Here is a 23,354-nt window from a genome sequence, read left to right on the forward strand (position 1 = left end):
TTGAAAAAGTCGATAGCACCACCCTGTAACCACATTAGTGGTAGCTGTTGGGCAAAGAGCTCGGAGGAAGGCTTGACTTCATGCTTCTTATTCCTTAAGTAAATAGTATCTGGGTGTTGACATGCCTTTATTAATTGTTACATTTCATAGATCTGATCCTTTACAGTTGTTATGGAAAACTCATTTGAACTTCCTATATCTGATCATTGGATTATTTTCAGTATTAAACTAACTTGCAGACACCTTAATATGTGTTGGCAAAATACTACCAGTCAAAAGAGGGAAAAAGGCAAAAGGATATTTTTTCACTGACGTTACCACAAAGCTAGGTTACAGTAGCGCCCTCTAGTGAAAGTGAAGTGTTCCCGTCATTTGGCTGATGAGGAATGAGATGACACAGAAAATCAATTCCTTCTTTTTATTTATTTATGGATTTATTCATTTATTTGGCCAACACTCTTATCCAGAATGACATTCAAGTCCATCATTAAAGCATAGGTACAGGAAATCCTTTAACACACTAATTGAGCATTAAACTGAAAATGGTATCAAAACAGGCATACAACAGAAAGTATACATGATATACATAGCACCTGACAATTTTTTCTAAATAAAACCATATCAGCATCATACTAACATACACACATATATGTTCATTCTTGCTCAGAGATCATGAATTTGTGCAGAGCCTTAATATACAAGTTTATAGTTCTACAAGCCATGCAGACTACAGGCGGGATCTGAAGATCACAGAATTCTTTGCTTCCAGATGTCCATCAGACTGACCAGTCAGTCCTACCCTAAATCACTCATCAGCATTAATACATTGACAAATGACTGTACTGAATAGAACTGATATAGCAAAGTCCTATGGCTTTGAACACTACTTTCATTCTCCTAAATGATACTTCATCTAAACTCACTGTAAGACTGTAAGCAAAAAGGTCTTCATCTGGTTGCTCCAAGGAAGACTCGCATGTTGGGATGGCCAGTATGCCATTTGCCAAGTCATAGGTTTGCGAGGCCTACCTCAAGAGTTAGGACCTTTTGGGGGTTTGCTGCAGAAATAACTATAATGACCCTGAGGTACAGTATAGTCTACATATAGACCTGTCAGTATTGGCCATGATGGAGATAGCTGTACACCAGATACTCAGATATTCATACTAGATATTCATAATCTTAGGTATTATTTTCCTCTTTAAAAAGCAGGCAAAGCAAAGGCCAGTTTTGAAAGAAAAACAGAAATTATGTAAACCAATGCACTCAAGATAACATTTCCCATAACAATACAATTCTTGGAGTTCTGCCAGCTGGCCCAAGAACCTCAAAGAGCCATTTCCAAACAGGTTTACACTGTGTTGGTACAGCATGCAGCTGACTCCATACAATGACAATTATTGAGGTCTGTGAAACGCTGAGTATCAATTAGTCACAGTTCCCTTTACCAGACCCAAGCTGATATCGACTCCGCAAATGGTCGTGTTCCAGTACAGCAATGTTCCCATTGCAACAGATGGCAAGAGTTGAAGATGTAACAGCCCACGTGTATGTCGTAAGCGTATATCAAGGAAGACCTGCGAGGTCTGAAGTAGCAGCATCGGTTTGTGACAAAGTGTCCTTTTTCTTGCCAAGGGTGCCTGTGTGCCTAATGAGCGTTCCTTTCCCAGCGGAGCTGTTACCTTAGTCACTTTCCAGTGTGGCGAAAAACAGCCTCGCTCCTGTGGGAAAACACCCAGCTTCCTCTCAGGGAGCCCAGAGGTGTTCAAAACAAGAGGAAAGAGGAGCGTCTGTTCAGCATCATTGTTGCGTCTGTGTGTGTGTGTGTGTGTGTGTGTGTGCGGTGTGTGTGTGTGTGTGTGTGTGTGTGTGTGTGTGTGTGTGTGTGTGTGTGTGTGCGCACGTGTGTGTGTGTGTCAGTGTGTCTGTGTATGTGTGTGTGTCTGTGTTTGTGTTTGTGTATGTGTGAACATGATATGGACAAGCCTCTACCACATATTATCATATGCAGCGTGTTGGCTGCCTGGTTAGTTTGGTGGGAAAATGAATTGCAATGACACCTCATCCAATGCTGGATTCAATAGGGAAAATGCACAGTGTGTCATTGTGTCTGGTCATCTTCTGTGAACATTCCTGCTTCTTACATTAAGGAAGGATGTGTGCTGCATGTAAATTATCCCAGACTGTCACACCTTCAGAAAGAAATGTGGATTCTAAACAAAACAACTCCAATATTACTAAAATACCTGCTGCTGGAATCTCTGTTGTAATAATAATCAACCACTTCTTTTCTTTGTTTTTTTGTCCTGTGACACAGGATCTTGACTCTACATACAGGTATCTGTCCAAAACATGACAGTGAAGCACTGGCCTCCACGCATGTGAATGCAGGATTTTGAAAGGGGTGTCACTGCTACCAAGGAACTATGTGCCATATATGCCACATGTCTCACTAAGATAAGACAAAAGATTTTAAATTCATTTTAAAGTTTCCATGAGTCATTCAAGCACAGTGGCAACCAAAAGTTGATTTTCAGCATTTTCAGTTTGCCTCCCCTATCTCCTAAGCGAAAGCCAATGAAGGGTCAACCACAATCACACAGTGAAAGGTAAGATTAAGTAAGCAAGGCAAGGTTGACTGTATTATATTTTGTATATAGATACATACAAGAAAAAGAACCACAGAGAAGGCAGGAGATGCCTGCTGTCATGGTAACCACTCATAAATGAAGAAATGAGTAGAAACCTGTATTAGATAGGGAGCGTAAGATTTAATTAATTTATTTCAATCAGGAAATGTATTTTATGAAGCAGCATTTTGTTTTGCTACCACTTTAAGTGATTGAATAAATAGTTTGTGGTAAATACGAATACTTTCTTCTGATGACCATGTTGTTTTGTTCTTTTGCTGTAGTGTCTGCAGAATGATGAGCAAACTGTTTATGTTCCCATAATTCAGCTGGTGATTTTTAAATAATGCAGTGGGCATGAATCCTGGAACACAGCACTTCCTTTGCTCTACCATATTTAGCCACCGTAGGTGATATAGAGCCAAGAACAGAACTGTTAAGCAATTATATACAGCAAGTCCAGTGGCACAGGGGCAGTCATCCACCTAAGCTAGTGTCAGATTGGTTGCCATATGGAGAAATTCAGTACCGCAGGTCATCAGAAATACTGTGGTGTCAGCATATATGATTGACAGAAACATTAAAAATATACAAACAACAGAATGTAGCGTAAAGTAGTAATTTAAGGAGAATGATTTTTTTTATTAACTCTGTCATTTGCATTCTGTCATTTTAAGACACACATACACATTGATCCTCACTAACAGTGGTGAAAATCCAAACCTTCATCTTCAATTTGGAAAAGAATCCAAGACTTAAGAAAATATAAGATATAATTATTTAAAAGCATTGTTGCATTTGAGCATTCTTATCAATTTATTTGTGGTTCACATATGTATTGTTGGTTTAACTATCCATGTCCTTCTATGGACAGTTCATTTCCTTAAGCATTAATTTAAAAAACCCTGAAGACTAAGCACTGGGTTTTCAGCATCTTTAATGAGGCCCAATGTGCATGCATGTCCTCAAGTGATCCCTGACTCCAGGCAGACCTTTAAAAAGGTTACACACTTCCATGAGGGATGACTAGCGTGGCATTTTGAACAGGAAGAGGTTTGATGAGAGCGGGAGAGTCACAGTTTCACCTCCCTGTACTGTCTGAGCATGACCGATTCAGCAATTAAGCAATCAATCACGTGAGAAACATTCATCGGTCCGTTGTTCATTCATGAGACCATTTCCAGTCCAATAAAATCACAAGCCCAAAGAGAATAGTTAATGTTCTTCTGAGATGTGCTTTGAGGTGCACAGCCTTAAACCTTCTTCGGAACGCTCTTGTTTATGACCACTAGATGTCACTAGTGAGCCTCTAACGTGACTTTCATCATCCGTTACCTCTCTACTACCATATTTTTTGTGCTGAAGATCCAGGCTCAGTATATGTAATCAATGTATCAGCAGCCATACACTTTCTGTAATAAATTGTTTCAATAATATAATTTTTTGAGATCAAATCACTGCATCAGCAACACCACAGTTCCATTGTTATCATGCCCTCTTAATCACATTTGCAGTTATTTCAGAAATGTGTTATTTTCATATATATTCCCATCCATGCATACAGCATAATTTCACCATCACTCAGTCTAACAAATTTCTCAATTTTGGGAGACTTTACCTTTCACTGAATGTTTTTTTGGGTTTTTTTATTTTGTTTCATGCAAATGTTTTGAGATGTATGACAATCAGAATTTCCTTTTTAAAGTGGCAGATGGATGTGTTAATACCCATTTTCACCTGCAGATGGAGATGTTGTTCCTTAATATCCTCCCAGTTCTATCTTTTCACTCTTCCTTTTATTGGGCTGATTAAACAGCTGTCAGTATCATTCATATTCACTCTCAGTGTTTGTTAGCAGTCCGTATGGCCCAGGGGAAGAAGCTGTTGGTTAGGCTGGTGGTGTGAGACTTGATTGACCTGAAGCGTCGTCCAGAGGGCAACAGGTCAAACAGGTGATAGGCGGGATGTGAGGGGTCTCCTGTGATGGTCTTAATTTTACTGAGGCAACAGGATCTGGATATGTCGTCCAGGGAGGGCAGAGGGCAGCCGATAATTTTTTGAGCGGTGTTAATAACCCTCCGCACAGTCTTCCTGTCCTCAGCTGTAGAGTGCCAGTTTCTAGGAGGTCTGTTGAACATGTAATGATGCTAGCGGATACTATAGTAATCATACTCACAGTCGTCATACAAATTGCATGTGAAAGCAGCTAGTAATCTTGTTTTCCACAGAAACAGTATTGTTCAAACCCCAAATATGCAATCCAAGTCTGAGGTTCATATGGTCATTATTAATTTCTGACTGGTCTGGTCCAGCAGTCATGGATATATGCCTACCTCTACTAACATCACCTATGAGGTACATCAGGGAATACTGCTGTAGAAAATGGGAAAAGTTGCTTTGATTAGCATACTCACCTTTGCAGAAAACAGGTTATTAAATATGAATTTGAAGGTACCCAATGGAATTATAGACTCCAGCATAGATATGGGAACATCCAATGCCTATGTGAGCTGGCTTCACAAGCTCTCCGAAAGGTATTGTAATGCAACGTATTTAGGACGTGTGTCATCTAAGCAAAGGTTACCTGTACACACACCAAAGGAGGAAAAAAAAACATTTACCATCAAGGATATTTCATATCTTGTGACATTTACCTTATTCCTGAGACACTCTGTCTGCTTATGCGTTTCGTGTTGGGGGGCCTTAGCATTCTGAACTGTGCCGATGGAGTCATCCTCGCCCCCTGTGATCTCCGCTCTGAGATCAATAGCCCCATCCCGCTATTGCGGGGGAAGATCTATGGTGCCATCGATGATGGGCCTCTGGCCACGTCCAGCTTCAAGGCCTCTTCGCAGCTTTGAAGCCTTTGCCCTTTTCAGTGTCTATCCACATGCTAAGAACCTATGACGGTTAAGATCTGGATGTATCATATCTAAGTACTGCCGGCCTATATACTGCTGATATTTCTAAACAAATGTACTACTAATGTATATCATCATTCAGCAGATAATTCACATCTATGATGAATACAGTATGGACAATTAACCCTGTGAAAATGCTCAAAGTATTTTCTGGAGGCACTGTTGTTATTTTATTTCATTTCTTAACAAAGATTGGTTTGGTTTTTCATAAGTTTGTACTGACATTTGGTAGCCATCTTAAACAGAGACAAATCAAAATGTTACTCCAAGAGAAAGGATTCCATTATACCACATGATTTTCCAGGATTGTTATGCAAAGTATGTGATGTTGTGTTCAGACAATGGATGCATTGTCTAGTGAGTGTGTACGAATGGTTGTATCCTGCATCTGATTACACTCAGTAAGCTTAAGGAGTTATTCATATGCAAAGGGAAATATGACGTTGCCATTGTAGAGACTCTCTAGTGTCCTCTCTGTTTGTTTATTAATAAACTCAGTGAGATTGCTGTCTCAGGTACTCACCGTGGTCTCCCAAACAGCTTGATCATAGTGGTGTCTCCAGTAAGCAGGTATCAATACAGCTGTGTTTTTAAAATTTGCTACAGATTGCATCTATGTAGTTATTTTTTTGTCACTCTTAGAGTACAGTTGTCTCTGTGAACAGCTACAGGTCACATCGAGTCCAAATCTGAGCTGCTGTTCTTGATTTTAATGCAAACTTCACTGTATATAAATATTGGTTAAGATGATGCTTTGTCCGACCTACCAGTCACAAACTGACTAACTAGACATAGTGTCTGGATTTAAAGGGAGAGGTCACGAGGTCTGAATAAATATATACGGAATATATGGAAGCAGTTGCCATATATCTGAATAAATGTGGTGGTTGCTTTGCAAATAGGTTGTAAATAGTTCAGTAAGTATCTTTTCCAAATGTTTTAATTGGTCATGACTGTTGTCAAAGCATACTAAAAAATAGATGCAAATGAACTTTGATTAGTGGCATTTGCACTGTGCTTGAATTGGCACTTGCGCTATCAGAGACACAGTGGTTCACCTTTATTTTCCCTCAGGTCTGCTGGCTAGCCTTTGAATAGTTGGATAGATAATCATTGGCACAAAAGTACTTGCACAAAGTACTTGTCTGTGTTGCTATAACTGCAAGATCCCTACACAGCCAATCAAGCTCTCTACGTAGCATCACCATTATGCCAGTTAGTTGATTCAATAGGGATCATTGCTACCTGAGGAGATGACAGGAATCAGCTAATGCAAACACTCCATTAAGACTGTTCCTGCTCCATGATACTCTGTATGTACTTAGCTACCCACTTTAGCTGAGTGTGACATGTGCCTTTGATTTAAGTGAGTTTTAATGAAGGAGAGAGGGAAGATGGAGAGGTATGTGGGAACAGGGGAACAAAAGGAAAGGAAAAACTATGGAGACAGGATAGATAATGTCATAGCTGGCCTGCGGATGATTACGCTTGCTTGATGGCAAGCTAATGACCTAGCATAGCAGTATTTTTAGGTTGTCGTTGGGCAACAGCTAGGAAAAATATACACAATTGTTGGTCTAATAGATAAGTGCAGTACCACCGCACCATTGCAACATAGGAAACATAGCTAGCTGAACTGAAACCTTGTGTTACTTTTTAATGGCCATTCTCATTTGTGTAAATCTTGTGCTGACAGTTCCTGATCATTTTTATGATGTGCTTCTGATAGATATGAGCAATAGTCCCAGACCTGGCTGAAAACATTCCCAGATCAGCTGTATATATGTAATATCACTAAAGCACTAATGCTAACTATTTTCACTAAAACTAAAATAAAAATACCAAGTACAAACAATAATATCCTTAATAAACCCTAATAAGAAAAACATATTGCTGTAACCATAATCAAAACCATAACTATTATAAGCTTTGTACAAAGGCTGGGAGTGCTGGGGGTGGAGATCGTAGGGAATTGTTCTTTCTCCTCAGGGAAACATTCATATGAAAACTCATTCCTCAATAAAAAGTACGAACTGGTTCACTGCTGCAGACATTACAAATTTTATATGGATGTAGACCGTATGGAGACTGGCTTTCTCTGTTTACTATGGACAGATGAAAACCTTTTTAACATAGTCAGGGTCATATCTGCCAGAAACCACTCAAAATTATGAATGTTTACAGGAATGAACATCAGTGTCACGTGAATTTTTCCTCGTGATAAAATGTTTTCATCCCAGTTGAACTTTCAGTTAGAGTTTTTTATTGAGCCATTCACTGAATATTATCTGCATTTAGAAATAGTTAGCAAGTATTGGCTGCTTTTACCTACTTTTTTTACTTACTTTTTTTACTTAATTACTTTACTTATCACAGATATGGGCTGCTGGAAGTGTTTCTACCAACAGAAGGATACAAGGAAAGATGATTCTGTTATTTCCATTCATTTGAGCCCCTTAAATCACTTATTATTCAAGACGAGCGTGCAGCTTTGTTAAGAAATTAATCATAACTGAGACAGTAGTAGAAAGTTATTAAAAGGACAGATATTAACAAAAATAGGTTGACTAAACAACTTTGCTTTATATTTTACTTAGAGTAAACACAACTCCAACAGCACATGTCTTTCACAAACAACGCATACCAGATTAAATCTAGACGTAATAAATTTGGATCATATTCAATACAAAGCCCGAACAAAACCTACCTGATAAAGAGCAAGATAAACCCAGCATTAAGGGAAGGTATACAGCATACAAGGTGGTGTCTCTGTGACCAGGGTAGGGATACACTGGGCTATGTTATCAATAGATTAAAATGAACAAAATGCAAGATTGCAATGAGTAATGATGAAATTAGTGATATCATTAAAATTCCCACAACCGAATGACTGTGGACAATGTGGTGTAATAAGGACAGAACTGTAGTTTTAAAAATCGACACACAGGAAATGCAGATATAAATGCTGATTCAGAATGTTTTGCTCAACTACATGTTTAGTGTTTATCCAGGTTTAAATTTACATTCACCATAAGACCTGTTCTTGCTGTTAAATGTAGTTGAAAACTTGTGGCAGCTGTCCGGCTTAATGTAAATCTCCATTTGTCACAATATCCAGCTTTTTCCAGACTCCTCTTTGTGTGGGTGATGCTTTCGCCAGTGTCCTATCAGTTGCACTGTTTAGCTTGGAGAGGCATCATGGGAGAGACAGGGGATGGTTTTATAAGAGGTTCTATTTCTCCTCAGGTGCCAACCAGGAAAAGGATCTCCAGAGGGCCTGGTTCTAAAAACAGGCCTGCTTCGTACTCAGGTGAAAGGGCTTGGAGCAGGGGGGGCTTCACGCCGCGCATTGTATTTCTCCTCCACGGACTATTTTTGGTGTCAGTAGAACTACACTGGTTCTGTCTGAATCACTCTCTTCAGTCATGGGGCAACAAGGTGTACTTGCGGTCAATGAATTATGCATGGGGCACTCGATGGATGTCAAAGGACCCTCATTTCACATTGTGTTGCAAGGCTCTGGCTAATAAGTTTTCTCTAGGTACTTGTCTTAATGTTCAATGTGTTATTTTTATTAAGCAGGAAAAAAGCATGAGAAACAAATGAAGCAAATGGCATCAGTGCTTATTTTTGTTTTAAATGAAAATCGTATTGCTCCCTGAGGTATACATGCTGATGTCATACATATTGATGTCATGAGGTACCACGTTGCATCTATGCGTAATGTGTCATCAGGTTCAAGTAACTAATTCAAATTTGTTGCAAATTAGCTGCTATTGGATAATCGTGGGTCTAACAGCCACGTGAACTGTATTTACCAGTATGTGTTGAAAGAGTTTCAAACCTTAATTTGACTTTACTTGTTAAAGTATTTTTGTTTTACTGTACCAGAACTCCAATATATTGATTAAACTGAAATTAAACTATAACCTTTGGTGAAGATGCATGGAATTTATGGTGCAAACAGTTGGGATTTCTCTTCAGAAACATTACCTTGGGAGTACTGGAGTACTGTGAATAATACGATGCATGGGGATGTATGTTACAGTTGTAGATATCTGTCTAGGCACAACACTTCATTACCATATTTTTTTAATGATTATCTGCCCTTTTCATTTATTTGCTTTGGGTCATATCCTCCCCCCAATGAATCAACATTGTGTTAGAATAATTCGAATTGTAAAATCAGCTACCATGCTGACTGTATTGAGCTCAATATCCCCTGTATTTGATGATGATGTGGAGGCTGAGGCAGTGGTTGACATTATCTCTTGTTTTTTTTTTGACAGTTTCATCCAATGAGTTAATTCATAAATGAAATACACTCTCAGTATCAGCGTGGTAATGAACACTGGCCCATTTCTTATGAAACACTTGTGATCATAAACCATAGCACATTTTAGGCACAGTTAACGTAAGTCTGAAGAAGAATCCATTTCCTTTCATTGATGGCCCTTGACTAATTTGCTCTTATTTGGGCATGTCAAGTATTCTCCAAAGCCTCTTTCCCACTGTCATTGGTGAAACGCAGCTGTGAATTTTTTTTTCCAGCCCTTTGCAAAGCAGCAGCCTTACTCCTCCTCTCTAAATTGAAGCCTGTGGCAGAGATACGCTCCACAGGCGGTCTGACGCCATCCCTTTGGAGAGCGGCAACGTCACCCCTCCACTTCCCTTCAAAGGCCAGCTGCTGAGAGGTGTGGAGAGGCAGGATCTCTCCGGAGGCTTAGAGAGCTGGAGAGAGCTGGCTGGTGGGCTTCAGTCCCTACCCCCCCGCACACCCCCGCGATCGGCAGCGTGTACCTTGGCCCTCATGGGGGAAGTGTGGCGATGGGCTGCACCCCGTCCAAATCCGTCGCCACCTACACGCAAGAGCGCGTGTGCCGGGACCTGGACACATGCTCCACCTTCGTCCCCAGCCTGAAGAGCTCCGTGTCCACCCCTGAGAGGCCGTCTCCCAGGCTCTGCCTGGAGACCAGCAGCGGGAAGCAGACCTTTCTCAGCGGTAGGTGGCTGATGCTCTCGGGAACTGATGGTGTGGCACAAGAGTCAGCAGCCAATTGATCATCCATTTGTATGAGATGTAGTGTATCTTAATATTGTTAATGAGGTTTAAATGTATCTAACTTGTGAAACACAATATGCCAAACATCTTGGTCACACAGAATGAACAGTGTGTGTGATCATTGAATGCTAATTATGCACTATAATGAGAAATGCTAATAAGGTTGTGCTTGTGACCTGCAGTAACCAGAAGCCCTTTTTAAATAAATCATTAATTACAAAGGGAGAAAGGTTCTCTGGTTGAGGGGAGGATGTTAAAGTGAGTGAGTGATTGATCGTTGACTGTGGTGTGCAGTGCCTTGCCGTGACTGCCACGGACGCGCCCTGAGCCAGCCCAACAGCCCGGACGCCTGGAGCACCTTCAGCACCGCCAGCACCACCAGCCCGCTGTGCCCTCCCAGGGCCAGCACCCGGGCCAGCACCAAGCCCAGCTGCAGCGACAGCGAGTCGTCTGACAGCGAGACGCCCTCCAGCAACGAGAGGTGATCAGATCCACCACCACGCAACTCTGTGCTCCGGCCACAACAACAAGCTTCACAGCGAGACTGTTATTTGGCAGCTGTCCTCCTCCCTGGAAGTGGGTTTTTTAATACTGCTGGAGAGTCTACAGTATCTGACTTCAGCTGCAAGTGTTCAGTTCCCCTGGTCTTAGCATGTCAATACCCCTAATGACTTTTCAGAAACATCAAAATGCGACACCATCTCCTGGTGAGTTTTGCTGTGATTGTGGTGAGTTTTCATGATGGGACTGCTGGATTAAAATTTCTTTTTTGCCATTTTATGCTCTCTACTCTTCAGCCAGTTGCCTTTGCAATGAGCAGAAAAGGTGAATTGATTAATGTTTCTTTTATGAAGTGTATGTTGATTATGATGGTCTGGTTTCAAAGTGCACACTATTCATGTTCTGTTGCTGTTTGTTCAGTGAAAAATTGATTTATTTTTCAATGCTTGGGATTTTATCCAGGGCTTCTATTGGGTGTTCTCAAGATGTTTGCAGTTGTAATGTATTTTTTTCATATTTGAGAGACGGATGCAATGTATTATATGTATTTCTATGTTTTACTCACACATCAGTACACAGATACCACATTTGCTTAGCTTTCTGAAGATGCGTCCGTAAATCTCAGTGTAAGTGTAAAATTTTTCTTTGGTACATTTACATTTACATTTATTCATTTAGCAGACACTTTTATCCAAAGCGACTTACAATGTTATCCATTTATACAGCTGGATATTTACTGAGGAAATTGTGGGTTAAGTACCTTGCCCAAGGGTACAGCAGCAGTGTCCCAGCGGGGATCGAACCTTTCGGTTACGAGTCCTGCTCCTTAACCACTATGCTACACTGCCGTCCCACGTAAAAAGACTAATCATGACAAGTCTTACTTGTCATTCTGTAATAGCTTTAAATACAGTTCTATAAATTACGGAGTTTCCACAAATACAAAAACCTATGTGACCTGTGTGATCTGACTCTTTGGGAAAAATATATTTCTGTAGACATAATTCTTTGTTTTATGTTAATACATGTGATTGATCATATTATCACGGAGGATGTTGTTTTTCTACCACCAGTATACCTGTAGCACAAGTGCAACGCAGTGCATCTGTATTTCTGTATTACTGTGGTTGCCTGGTGACAGTGTGGTTTGTCTTAAATTATCAGGGACAAAGTTGGTATTCAAAAGCAAAATCAACCACTTAGACACTTGAAACTACTTGGAAATGCCATTATCTACCTGCACCTCGTGATTGTGAGGACAAGGCTCTGCTGTGCAGGGCTTGCTGTCCGGAAAACAAGAGTCGTCATCAGCTGCTAGGAATGATGACTTGTTGAGGTGATATTTTATGTACAAATAATAACAGATGTCTGCAATTTTGGAATTCAACCAACGGTGGTGTTACTTCTACGTCTACACAAGCTTACACGTTGTAAAACTGTGCCATTCCCTTACCCCATCTATCAGTCACATTATATGATGCATTGTGAAAGGCACAAAACCGGAACACAGTAAACCCTTAAACCATTGTCAGAGCATAAACAACAAACCAGGAAATTCATTTTCTGGGGAAAAGTGTCATGTTGGTAACATGACACTTGTTAAGGCCTAAGGCATTGGCTATTTTTTCTACAGCATTAACATGTAACCACCACTCAATGAAACTATTCAAGCACTATGACCCATTTATGACTTTTTTTTCTAGCATATTTTATTTTCCAGTGTTTTATATTGTTGTTATTCCTATTCATGTAGGAATAACACAACAGCAGATTTAAATGTATATTTCCTGCCATTGTGATTATAATGGCATGTGGATGTTGTAGCTGTTATCTTGACTGTTATCTTACAGTGCATAGAAGCTTTCTGAAAAGAGGAAGAGTATTTGTTGTGTAAAATATACTTGTCAGTGTATGCTTGTCAGTATGCAGTGTTTACATGCAACTTGTTCGTTGTCACTTGTCTGTTGTTGATAAAATGAAGCTCAAAGGTGATTAGTCCTTTCCACATTGTGACTGTTAAATTAGCCATACTTGATATAAATGTTATAATGCCTACACATTCATTTATGTTTGTCAGTTTCTCTTGTATTTTTTCTGTAATTCGTGTCAACCCATTTTGTTATAATCATTTCTAACATATGAGTAAACACTGTGCAAATGCAAAATAAAGGCTGTACTTTTATATTAGACGGATCTACAGTGGTATGTGAAGTGAGAGTCAATAATCGGCGGCGAGCCATTCGACTTCATTACATGCGGTTGGACTGCAGCGTTGGATGAGCTCACTGAATGCTCGCGGTATTTGGCCACTTTCGCGATAAGACTGTCTCCCTGACAGCGGAGCCAGAAAGATGAGGTCTGAGAAGGAGCTGGTGACGAGCGGAAGGGAAAGGAGGATTGTCGAAATACAATTTAGGGACCTTCCGAGAGAGCAAGACGGTGTCTCTGCCAACCCTAAGCCTAAGGAAGAGAAAAAAGAAATCTTCACCAAGGTAGAGACGTTTCCTACCACGGCTTGAATGTGTTCTTGTAAACGCAATCTAAGCAGCGACATATCGCGGCGAGGTCAGATCAGCACCACAGACAGCGAAGTAGTCTCATCGCACCCAAATAAATTGGACATCTGACATCAATATAATTGTATCACAAAAAGGAAATTAGGAGATTAACACCAACGTCAACATTAAATAGTTAACATTACTGTCAGATTGCTACATACATTTCCGTGGTTTCCAAATGCTCGTCCCAGAATATCGGTTTATGGATAACACATAAGGACTAGATAGCTTCTATAGCCTAACTAATACTTAGAATTAAAATGGTATGTGCCTTGCCAGTTAGCGAGCAGTTGCACTCAACGTGTGCACTGTGCACTCAGCAAGCTGTTTAGCGGGATAACGTTAACGTTAGCTACCGCAACCAAATAGCCCGGTGTGTTACGTAATCTCATGGTTTCAAACACTGCCACTGAGAAACGGTTGCTCCGAGGGTCTGGCACGACTGGCACATTGCAAATATACCCATACATGACCTTGACGCAGCGTGCAAGAGGGTGGTTGCGATCAAAACAACGTGCGGCGTGGGAGGGCAGTAGAAATGTGTCTTCGTGTTTGCATGGACTGTCCTTAACAACATTGCGGACTGTTCGCATTTTAACGGACATGCTCACCTACAGGTTGTTATTCGGCGCCTACCACCAAGCCTATCAAAGGACCAGCTGGAAGAGCAGATCAGTCCGTTGCCCGCCTATGACTATTTTGAATTTTTCTCAGCTGATCAAAGGTAAAATAACAATTGTTTATGGTTAAATGCATATTCGCGTTATTATCACTCTATGGTCAGAATAGCTACAAACAGCGAAATATATATATTTTTTTCTCCAGTACAGAACGTAACGTGGTTGTAATAAGCTGGTTCACTTGGGATGGGGTGGTTATGCTGGTGTTTTTTTTTTTTTTTCCTTACAGTCTGTATCCACACCTTTTCTCCCGGGCATACATTAATTTTAAAAACCCAGAAGATATTGTCCTCTTCAGAGACCGATTCGATGGCTATGTTTTCATAGACAACAAAGGTAATTATCGCCTTTCTCAGCTGCAAGACAGGCATATATTTCGGTAGCCAATGAAGCACACATTGTGAAATTGCAAATTCATTGAGGGAATTGTATTGATCTGTATACCTTTAGTTTGTCAATGTGTTTAATTATAGCAATTTTTCACGACTATTAGACGTGTATCATATTAGATTGCATCTTCTAAGGTTAATTGTCTAGAGAAAACCTTTTTTTAAAGTTTTATTTTATTACAAAAGGATGAAATTAACAGACTGGTATTGTGCCTTTGTTATTATCTACCCAGGCCAAGAATATCCTGCTGTTGTAGAATTTGCACCATTTCAGAAAGTTTCCAAGAAAAAGCTGAAAAAGAAAGATGCCAAAGCTGGAAGTATTGAAGAAGGTATTATGTTCATCCCTTAAAAGCTGTGTCTAGCTGTACACCACATGAACCAATATGTTTTTGGTTCTTAGAAATTTGAAGAATGCTAAGAACCAAAAACTAAATTATTCTATATTTATTTGACCCTTACAAACATTTCTGCAAAGTCAAAGGGGTCCTTTGTGGTCATATTTGTGGTGTCATATCATATCACATAGATAGCTGTATGCCACATCTAAATGGCATACAATCTAAATTTTTCGTGTTGGTTACACCATATAACATTTGGTACAATCCATTTTTGAGGCGAATGTTTTCAGGTAAAAGAATATTTAAAAAATATTTTAAAATACAACCCCAAGTCTCCTCATTTTACTACAAAGTCTGACAAAATAATTACACTTTATTTATTTAACAGCTCTTTAACAGCTATTTAACAGTATTATGAATTTGAACACTGTTCAAATATTTTTGTTATTTGCATTTATGCTCAGGAAGTTACACCATATGATATTTTATGCCTTTAAATACCAAACATTAGAATCCAGGATAATTCAACATCTGTAGATGCTTTACAACTAAAAAAGACAGAGAAATTTATTTAACACAGTATGTTACAGTATGTTTTCATATTTGTGATCCATCATTTGTTCTGCTGTCCAACCTGTCTGTTTTACCCAAGACCCAGAGTACAGGAGGTTTCTGGAGAGCTACTGCTGTGATGAGGAGAAGACGACAGCCAATCCAGAGACACTGCTGGGAGAGATCGAGGCAAAGACCAGAGAGCTAATAGGTGTGTGGTCCTGTTTAACACTTCAGACAACCTGGGCCTTTTCACAATACAGCAATTGTGCACCATGAACTGTTGCAATCAACTCCATGCAAATTCACAACAAGCAAAATATAGTGACCTGGAAATCCTCAGCCTTTTTTCTCGACATTCATTGTTCATTTTTCAAAGGTTGATTGGAGAAGGTTGGATTATAATTTATATTATGCAAGCATGCAATGTGAAATTTGTTTTTGCACACATTTACTCTCTAAACATCACATTTGCAATCTGCAACTTTTTTTTAACTGTATGTGGAGAATGAAGGTGGTTCATATGTATGATGATTGATATCGTTACAGCCAAGAGAACAACACCACTTCTGGAATACATAAAAAACAAGAAACTTGAGAAGCAGGTAATACAACATCACCTTTCCTTTTTCTACAATGTAGTTTGAAAATATGATTCAAATATGTAATTTGCCTTGGAAATGTGATGTGGCTCTGCTCTGGTTATGGCTGAAGACACTCGTGTCTTCTTTGTGCTGTTGATCAGAGGATCAGGGAGGAGAAGAGAGAGGAGAGGAGGCGCAGGGAGCAGGAGAAAAAGCGACAGAGGGAGGAGGAGAAGAGGAAGCGGAGGGAGGAAGAGAGGCGCAAACGCAAGGAGGCTGAGAAGCAAAAGAAGCTGGCGGAGAAGGAGATCAAAATCAAGGTGTGCCACTGTGATTCCCATGGACTCACAGCTAACACAGTGCATTGAGCAGCTTGTTGGTGATTGTGTAAACCAACAATTTCTGAAGTATTGTATTTTAAACCACTGTCATTTATCCTATTTCTGATTGTAACAGAAATGAACATTAGCTTGTTAAAAATAAATACCTTCAAAGCACTGGCTTCCAAATCCTGTTCTGCTGCACTATTTGAATGAACAAATTATATTAGTATTTGTGAATGTCTCAGCTCCTGAAGAAATCGGACAGAGATGATGATCCAGACTCTGACAGACTGAAAGACAGAGGTGACAGCGGAGACACTGAGAGGAACAGATGGGACAAATCATCTGGACACATGAAGGCAAAGCATCTGGAAAAGGAGGCAAAAGACAAGTAAGAAGCTTTATATGTATCCATTCCTACCCTGGACATTATACATCCAATCAAATGTGTTTATTGAATCAGATAAGTAACCGCAGAACAAATAAGCAAACCTGCTAATCTCTGAAAGTTGTGTACCTGTCTAAATCTATTAAGATAAAAGTCAATTCTTGATTTATCTTGGTAAAAAGGAGTCAGTGGTGTCAGAAAGGGATCACGCAGTTAAAACTGTCCCTGTGCCCCTCTGTTGAATGAGAATGTGTCCGCTGTCCCTCCAGAAGCCAGGCTGAGAGTGACAAGGAACAAAGGGACCACGGCCGCAGGCTGAGGGACAAGGACCCAGACAGGCATCGGGGTCGCGACGAGGAACGCAAGCGCCAGAGGCACCACTACGAGTTCGACAAGTTCATGCGCCACAAGGAAGAGACCAAGTGGGGCAAGGGGTACTGCCAGGACAGGGCCAAGAAGGACAGCCACCACCACAACTACTCGTTTTGCCCGGACACAGGGGACAAGCTGGGGAAGGATGACAGGGAGGACATGGGCAGCCGGAAGGAACGCATTCGAAACAAGGTGAGCGAGGCTCCATGTGGAAATTCCAAGTCTGCTCTCAGTGCATTTACCGAAAGCAAGAATGAATGCAGATCTTTCTGTGGTACATTCACACAATGACAAAGTCACAGACGCTAACCTTAGTCGGATGCTAAAGCCTGGACAACACAAGCACATGGCATGGTGACTTAACAGTAAGCCTAGTTTTGAAGAGCATAAGGGCTCATGTCATTCTTTATACATATCTTTATGTGTGCGTTGGCAGTGCAGTAGGGATCAGAGAGTCATTTGTCTTCCTGTCAGAACCTTCCTAGTCACTTAGTACTACTACACACAAGTACTACTCATTTAACCTATATATTCTATGCTACACTTAAATGATGGCTGTTGGTTTGCAACACAAATCCATCACCTCCCAGGGGCTTGCGTTGCACCACCTGCTTGTGTTGTCAGCTGTGCATTGCACTGCAGAGATCTCTAGAGCCTGTTAGCTGTGATCAGACCGTGGCAAAATGGGTCTTTCCATTGATCGAAGACACGTGTCTCCCAGTCTGTGTTAGCGCATCAGGACAAAAGGACCTCCCAGTCTGAGGGGCGAGACCAGATAGGAGGGGCTCTGCCAGTCAAGGTACAGATAGCTCTCCAGCCTTTGCACCCAGGGGAGGGGTTACGCAGTGGAGCTGGGAGGCTCCATTCAGGGCCTTGCCTCATTGTTGACAGCAAAAAAAGATGGCCTGTTAGAAACACTACCACATGGTGGCAGCGCGCTCCAGATACAGTGACGCTATGAATTGTTACATAATAATGAACCATTGGGCATAAGGGGAACACAGCTCTTTCTGAGTGACGGCCTGTGCAATGAATCAGGAAACGGGACACTGAATATGTGTCCCTTTGTTCATATTACACAGAATAGCAACAGTAAACAATGAAAAGTATTATGGTTGAAGTAAAATGAAGAGTAAAAATGTAGTTTAACAGAGTAATTTTTTAACATTTTTAATCTTTTGAAATACAGAGAGCTTTTTTAAGAATAAAAACAATTGGTCTCTCATGTTTCATGTTCTGTTTCATGGAATTATCTTCAGGGGCTGACGATTACTTCAAAAATAAAATTTTGCAATCGTCTTTTGTTGTCAATAACTATGGCAATGGTATCACTTGACACATTGGACCACATTTTAATATGCAAATAAACCCTTATGTAAAATATTTTTTGATATTTTTTGCATCTAGCAATGTGTGCTCCTACCCACTGATTGATTCAATCCATTATCATTTGCTCTAAAAGGCAGTAAAAAGCTTTGGGCGGGGTGCACTTTTGCACTGTTAAAACTCCCTTACCATCGCAAAAGCTGAAATTTCGTTAAAGATCTCGTTTAAAGACCTGGTGGTTAGAAGCAGTGAGATCCAGATTCAATATGACTGCAGTGTGCTATTTAATGCTTGGACAATAATTAATCATTTAACCAATATCCTTTGGTTTAACTTTGTGCCTTACTGAACTCCATATATTGTTTAAATGTGAATGGCTGGCATTAAATGTAAATGAAGATATTTATTCATAAAATTTGGCTGCTGTTTACTACATTTGTGTACATTTACTAATTTAATGTTGCTTTTATATCTACATTATAAACTTGTGGTTGTTTAAACTCTTATTCATTAATCATTGTTGTTTTAAAAAAAAAACCTTTTGTAATATTGATTTAAGTTTTAATGTGTGTATATGTATTTCAATCCTCCCTTGGGATTTGCAGCCTTTACTGTGTCATTTCAACAGGTTTGTCTTGTCTGCTTATTTTAGTGTATGCCTTTGAAAGTAAGACATATAAAGGATGTTAAAGTGAATCGAAAACAATCTCCTTTGGAAAGCAGATTTCACTGTTGTTAGCCTCAAAGCCTATCTGTGCACATTCAGGCAAGTGTGGTTACACTATCATTGTATGAGTCCTGCTGATTCTCGAAAAGCATCTCACAGTTCAGGAAAGTGCTTCAGATTTTAGGGATATACTGCCGCCTTACGCAATGCAGTTTCATTGAATCTGGCCTTGTGTTGAGAGCAACCACAGAGAAAAGGCATGTAGCGATCACACAGACGATCGCAGTAGTAACCGAGTCCTTAGCCGTTTTGAGTCCCACCGCTTGAATGACATGCTATGTCGTGTTGGGAGTGAAGCCTTGTAGTTATGACAGAGTGCGGCGCTCTCTTCTTTTCTGTCTCGGGCTTTTTTCGTAACAGGACCGTCCTGCCATGCAGCTGTACCAGCCAGGGGCGCACAGCCGTACCCGCGCGGGGTCGGGGGGCAAGGGGTATGACTGCTTCGGCAACTCGCCAGAGCGTGGAGGCGAGCCCAGGTACGAGATGGCCATGGGGACGGGGTCCGAGAAGAGCGGGGACGAGTAATCTTGCCAATCGCCTAACCATGGGAGGAGGGTAATGCCGGTGAATGGAATCGTGGGTTATTTCCTCAAGTTAATCCTGTCGTGTCACTCTTCAAAAGAGCACACAATATAAATGGCCGGCTCTTTCTTTTCCCTGATAACACGCATTGTAAAGACTGAGTACTGCATCAGTGATTCTACAGAAATGTTACAATGCAGGTGTGTTGAAATTATGTGCTGTGTTTTAGCTTCATGCCAGAGGTCACTGCCTGATAGTGTCATTTATATTTCTACAAAATACTCAAGAGTTCTATTGTTTTATAAGAAATGTACTTACAGAAGCACACTTTGTGTTCACCACATACTGTCGGCTGTTGATATGGGATACCTCATAAATTAGAGAGATATTATTGGTAAATGTTTTGTAGTGGACCAAAAACTAATTTCATTAGCTCATAGAGAATGAGTTTAAATCTAATTTACAAATCTTTATCAAAGACAAAGTAATATGTGGCAAAATCTGTACCTGTATGTTTCTGCATGGATGTATAACCTACAATACAGTATATCTAATCTTCTGCATGATGCTATTACTGCATTTCTTGTATCGTATGTCCCAATTTCAAGTATTCCTGATATGGTGTCTTTAAGAGACTTATGAGCATTTTTGTACCATATGTACATTTTCATTCATTCCTTTATAAAATAATGTCATTTTTGTTTGAATTTGTGTTCAGGGGTGATGTACTGTAGAAAGCTATATTACCCATGAGCCAACAAGAGTGAGCTTTTAGTGTTCATTGTTGTCAGAGGAAGCTGAATAGAGCAGAATATTTGATACAAATGGAAATAATTGAATGTTCTACACAGTTCACACACTTTTATACAAAATAGCAAGCTTTATAATTCGATAGATGCCTAATGTAACTTTGAGTATGTAACAAGCCTTAGATATGCGCAGATGACAGGTATGTCCCATTTTTTCCTAGTTGTTTGTACATGACTTTTCATTGATCGTCATTCAAAATGCAACAACATAAACAATAGAAAAATGTACATGAGGAAGTTACATTAAACTAGGCAATTAAATTGTGATCATGTATCTGTTGTTGATTTTTACGGTATACATGTTGCAAATAAACATGTTTGAGAAGATATTTTCCATCTTTGGCCCTGACCTTTGTGCCTGAATATGACTAAAACAAAACCCCTCACTGGTTGTTCCATCCTCGTAAGGCTATGGATTGCAGGCGCTTCACTGCCAATGCCAGGTTCTGGTCTGCTTCTTCTGCTGTTGGACCGTGTGCATAAGAGTGTGCCTTCTGTGGAACACCAGCAGGTGGCACTGTATGGCCGGACTCACCCCTTCCAGTGTGTGGTGGTGCAAGCAGCAATAATGGCATAGCAGATGATACTGCTCAGCTGTCTGTGAGGATGATGGCATGAGGAAAGAAACTGCTCCTGCAGCTGGTAGTTTTGGTGTACAGGGTTCTGTAGCGCCTGCCGGAAGGGAGGAGCTGAAAAAGGTTGTGTCCGGGGTGTGAGGAATCTGTAATGATTTTCCCTGCCTGTTTCCTGGTTTTTGAAGAGTACAAGTCCTGGAGGGTGGGCAGGGGAGCACCAATGATTTGGTCATATGCTGATTGTGTCCTGAGAGCTAAGCTTTGCACTCTGGCTGCATTGCTGTGCTGTCCCAGCAACCAAACTCACTCTGCTGAATATTGCACAAAGCATATCTTAAAAATAAGAAGCTATATTGATACAATAACTAGTCATTTCATAAAGAAAAAGTGAGTATTTTTAATAGTAATAATCTTTTCTTTAAAAGGTTGTTTTATAATACTATAAAATGAAATATACTGTAGATATTTTTTTTAAGAAAGAAAAAACAAGAATCAAAATCTCTTTGAGACTTTGAGCTGGTAGTAATTCTTACATGGAGGGGAAGTCTGCTGGGATATTTCATACAGGTTTTCTGGAAACAAGGATGCCATTCCTGCCTTAGTTAAAGTGCACACTACTGTAGTTCACTTCCCCACTGCACTGTTACTAGGTGTTTTGTGTTGTGTTGGGGAGAAGGAGGTCCCTTATATGTTTCCAGATCACAATCTGCAACAAGTCGAGCCACAAAGACAGATGAACACATCTCTCATTTAATTGCTTGCATTGCATACTGAGTTTTACAGCTCACTTCTAATAATTGAATAATTACAAATGGTTAATTCATTAGTTCTAATCTCCACAGAAAATGTGATGTTTTATGTATTATTGTTTGATATACTGTCTGCGGCCATTCCACAACTTTACTCACAATTGTGTAATGAGGGGTTTATGCACTGCAGCCCGACCATCTCTGTGAAGTTCTCGAGGGACTGTTCTTGCTTAAAATGACTCCCACACATTCTAGATTTATATTTGCAGTTGATGGATCCAGGGTTGCTAATCTGTTTTCCCTTGCATCTCGAACCAATGTACAAACGTCACGGCTGCCTTTTTAACCGCAGTTGCCAGCAAATGATGATGTCTTTCCCCCCTACTTTAACCTTTCTACCGTAACTACTGTTCTTCGTCAGCTAAGCTATAGCACAGGAAGGCACGAAATTCTAATATATCATTAAATTTTCCACGAAAATCCGGTTACGACAAGAGTGACCGATACTTTAGGCCCGTCCACATCTAAAGCGATTCGCTCGTCGCCCATCGCTTTGTAGCTAGGGGACCTGGAATGTCTAGGCTCTGGTTGCCTAGTTATCCCTATTGTATATTTCCCACCCCAAATGTTTCCAAGTGAAACAAGCAGTAGCTGGCTAGTTCTACAAGACCATAAATATATCGCTAGTGTATGCATATGGACAGAGCTACGCTTCAACAGTGACAATCCACAACAGTGACAAGTTTAAATTCTTTTAGTTCACAGATAGTACAGTTTATAGATCAAAGCTGTAACTTTTTCTGGTGGTAGGAACCAAAGTCGTGGACGTTGTCTCCTTGTGGTAAACGTTTGGGGAACAGTCAGTCAACGGTATCCTTCGCTCCCATTGGTAGTCGCCTCAACGCGTCGCCTCAAAGTTGAGACTCGGAACCTTCCCGCTTTGTGTCGCCTGACATCGCTGCAAGTCGCCGAATTTCATTAACATTCTATGGTCTCTCGTCGCTTAGGCCAAGTCCACACGTACACGGGTATTTTTAAAAACGGGGGTTTTCCTCCTTCGTTCTTAACAAAAATCTCCGTCCACTTGAAAACGCAAAAATGCGCTGTCACGAGCATTCCAAACCAACAGGCGGCGAAATAACCCTAACCGTAAAGCCATGTTGGCCAATCAGAAGCCTGAAAAAAGTTATTACGGCGCACACTCTGACGTTACAAGCCAAAAACTCCTGTCTACACGTAAAACACTGAAAACGGAGTTTCTGAATATCTTCACACTGGAAGGAGTTTTTGCAAAAGGTCCGTTTTCAGTGACCTAAAACGCGGTTTGCGTGTGGACGAAAAGGCC

The 23,354-nt window shown here is 40.4% G+C and overlaps 1 protein-coding gene across 2 annotated transcripts; it reads left to right on the forward strand.

Annotated features, from left to right (window-relative positions):
* The first annotated feature begins 13,445 nt into the window (after positions 1-13,445).
* On the forward strand, positions 13,446-19,892 carry upf3a (UPF3A regulator of nonsense mediated mRNA decay). 2 transcript variants are annotated; one of them, XM_036545436.1, is made up of 11 exons: positions 13,446-13,606; positions 14,290-14,396; positions 14,582-14,688; positions 14,975-15,073; positions 15,735-15,845; positions 16,184-16,239; positions 16,380-16,538; positions 16,787-16,932; positions 17,199-17,493; positions 18,023-18,100; positions 19,715-19,892. In XM_036545436.1, the coding sequence occupies exons 1-11, from the start codon at positions 13,466-13,468 to the stop codon at positions 19,877-19,879; spliced, it is 1,464 nt and encodes a 487-aa protein (XP_036401329.1). In that variant the 5' UTR covers positions 13,446-13,465; the 3' UTR covers positions 19,880-19,892. The 2 variants fall into 2 exon arrangements, with proteins under 2 accessions (XP_036401329.1, XP_036401330.1); XM_036545437.1 differs by lacking the exon at positions 18,023-18,100.
* The last annotated feature ends 3,462 nt before the right edge of the window (positions 19,893-23,354 follow it).

The sequence above is a fragment of the Megalops cyprinoides genome, chromosome 14 (genome assembly GCF_013368585.1).
Source record: "Megalops cyprinoides isolate fMegCyp1 chromosome 14, fMegCyp1.pri, whole genome shotgun sequence".
NCBI classification, from domain to species: domain Eukaryota; kingdom Metazoa; phylum Chordata; class Actinopteri; order Elopiformes; family Megalopidae; genus Megalops; species Megalops cyprinoides.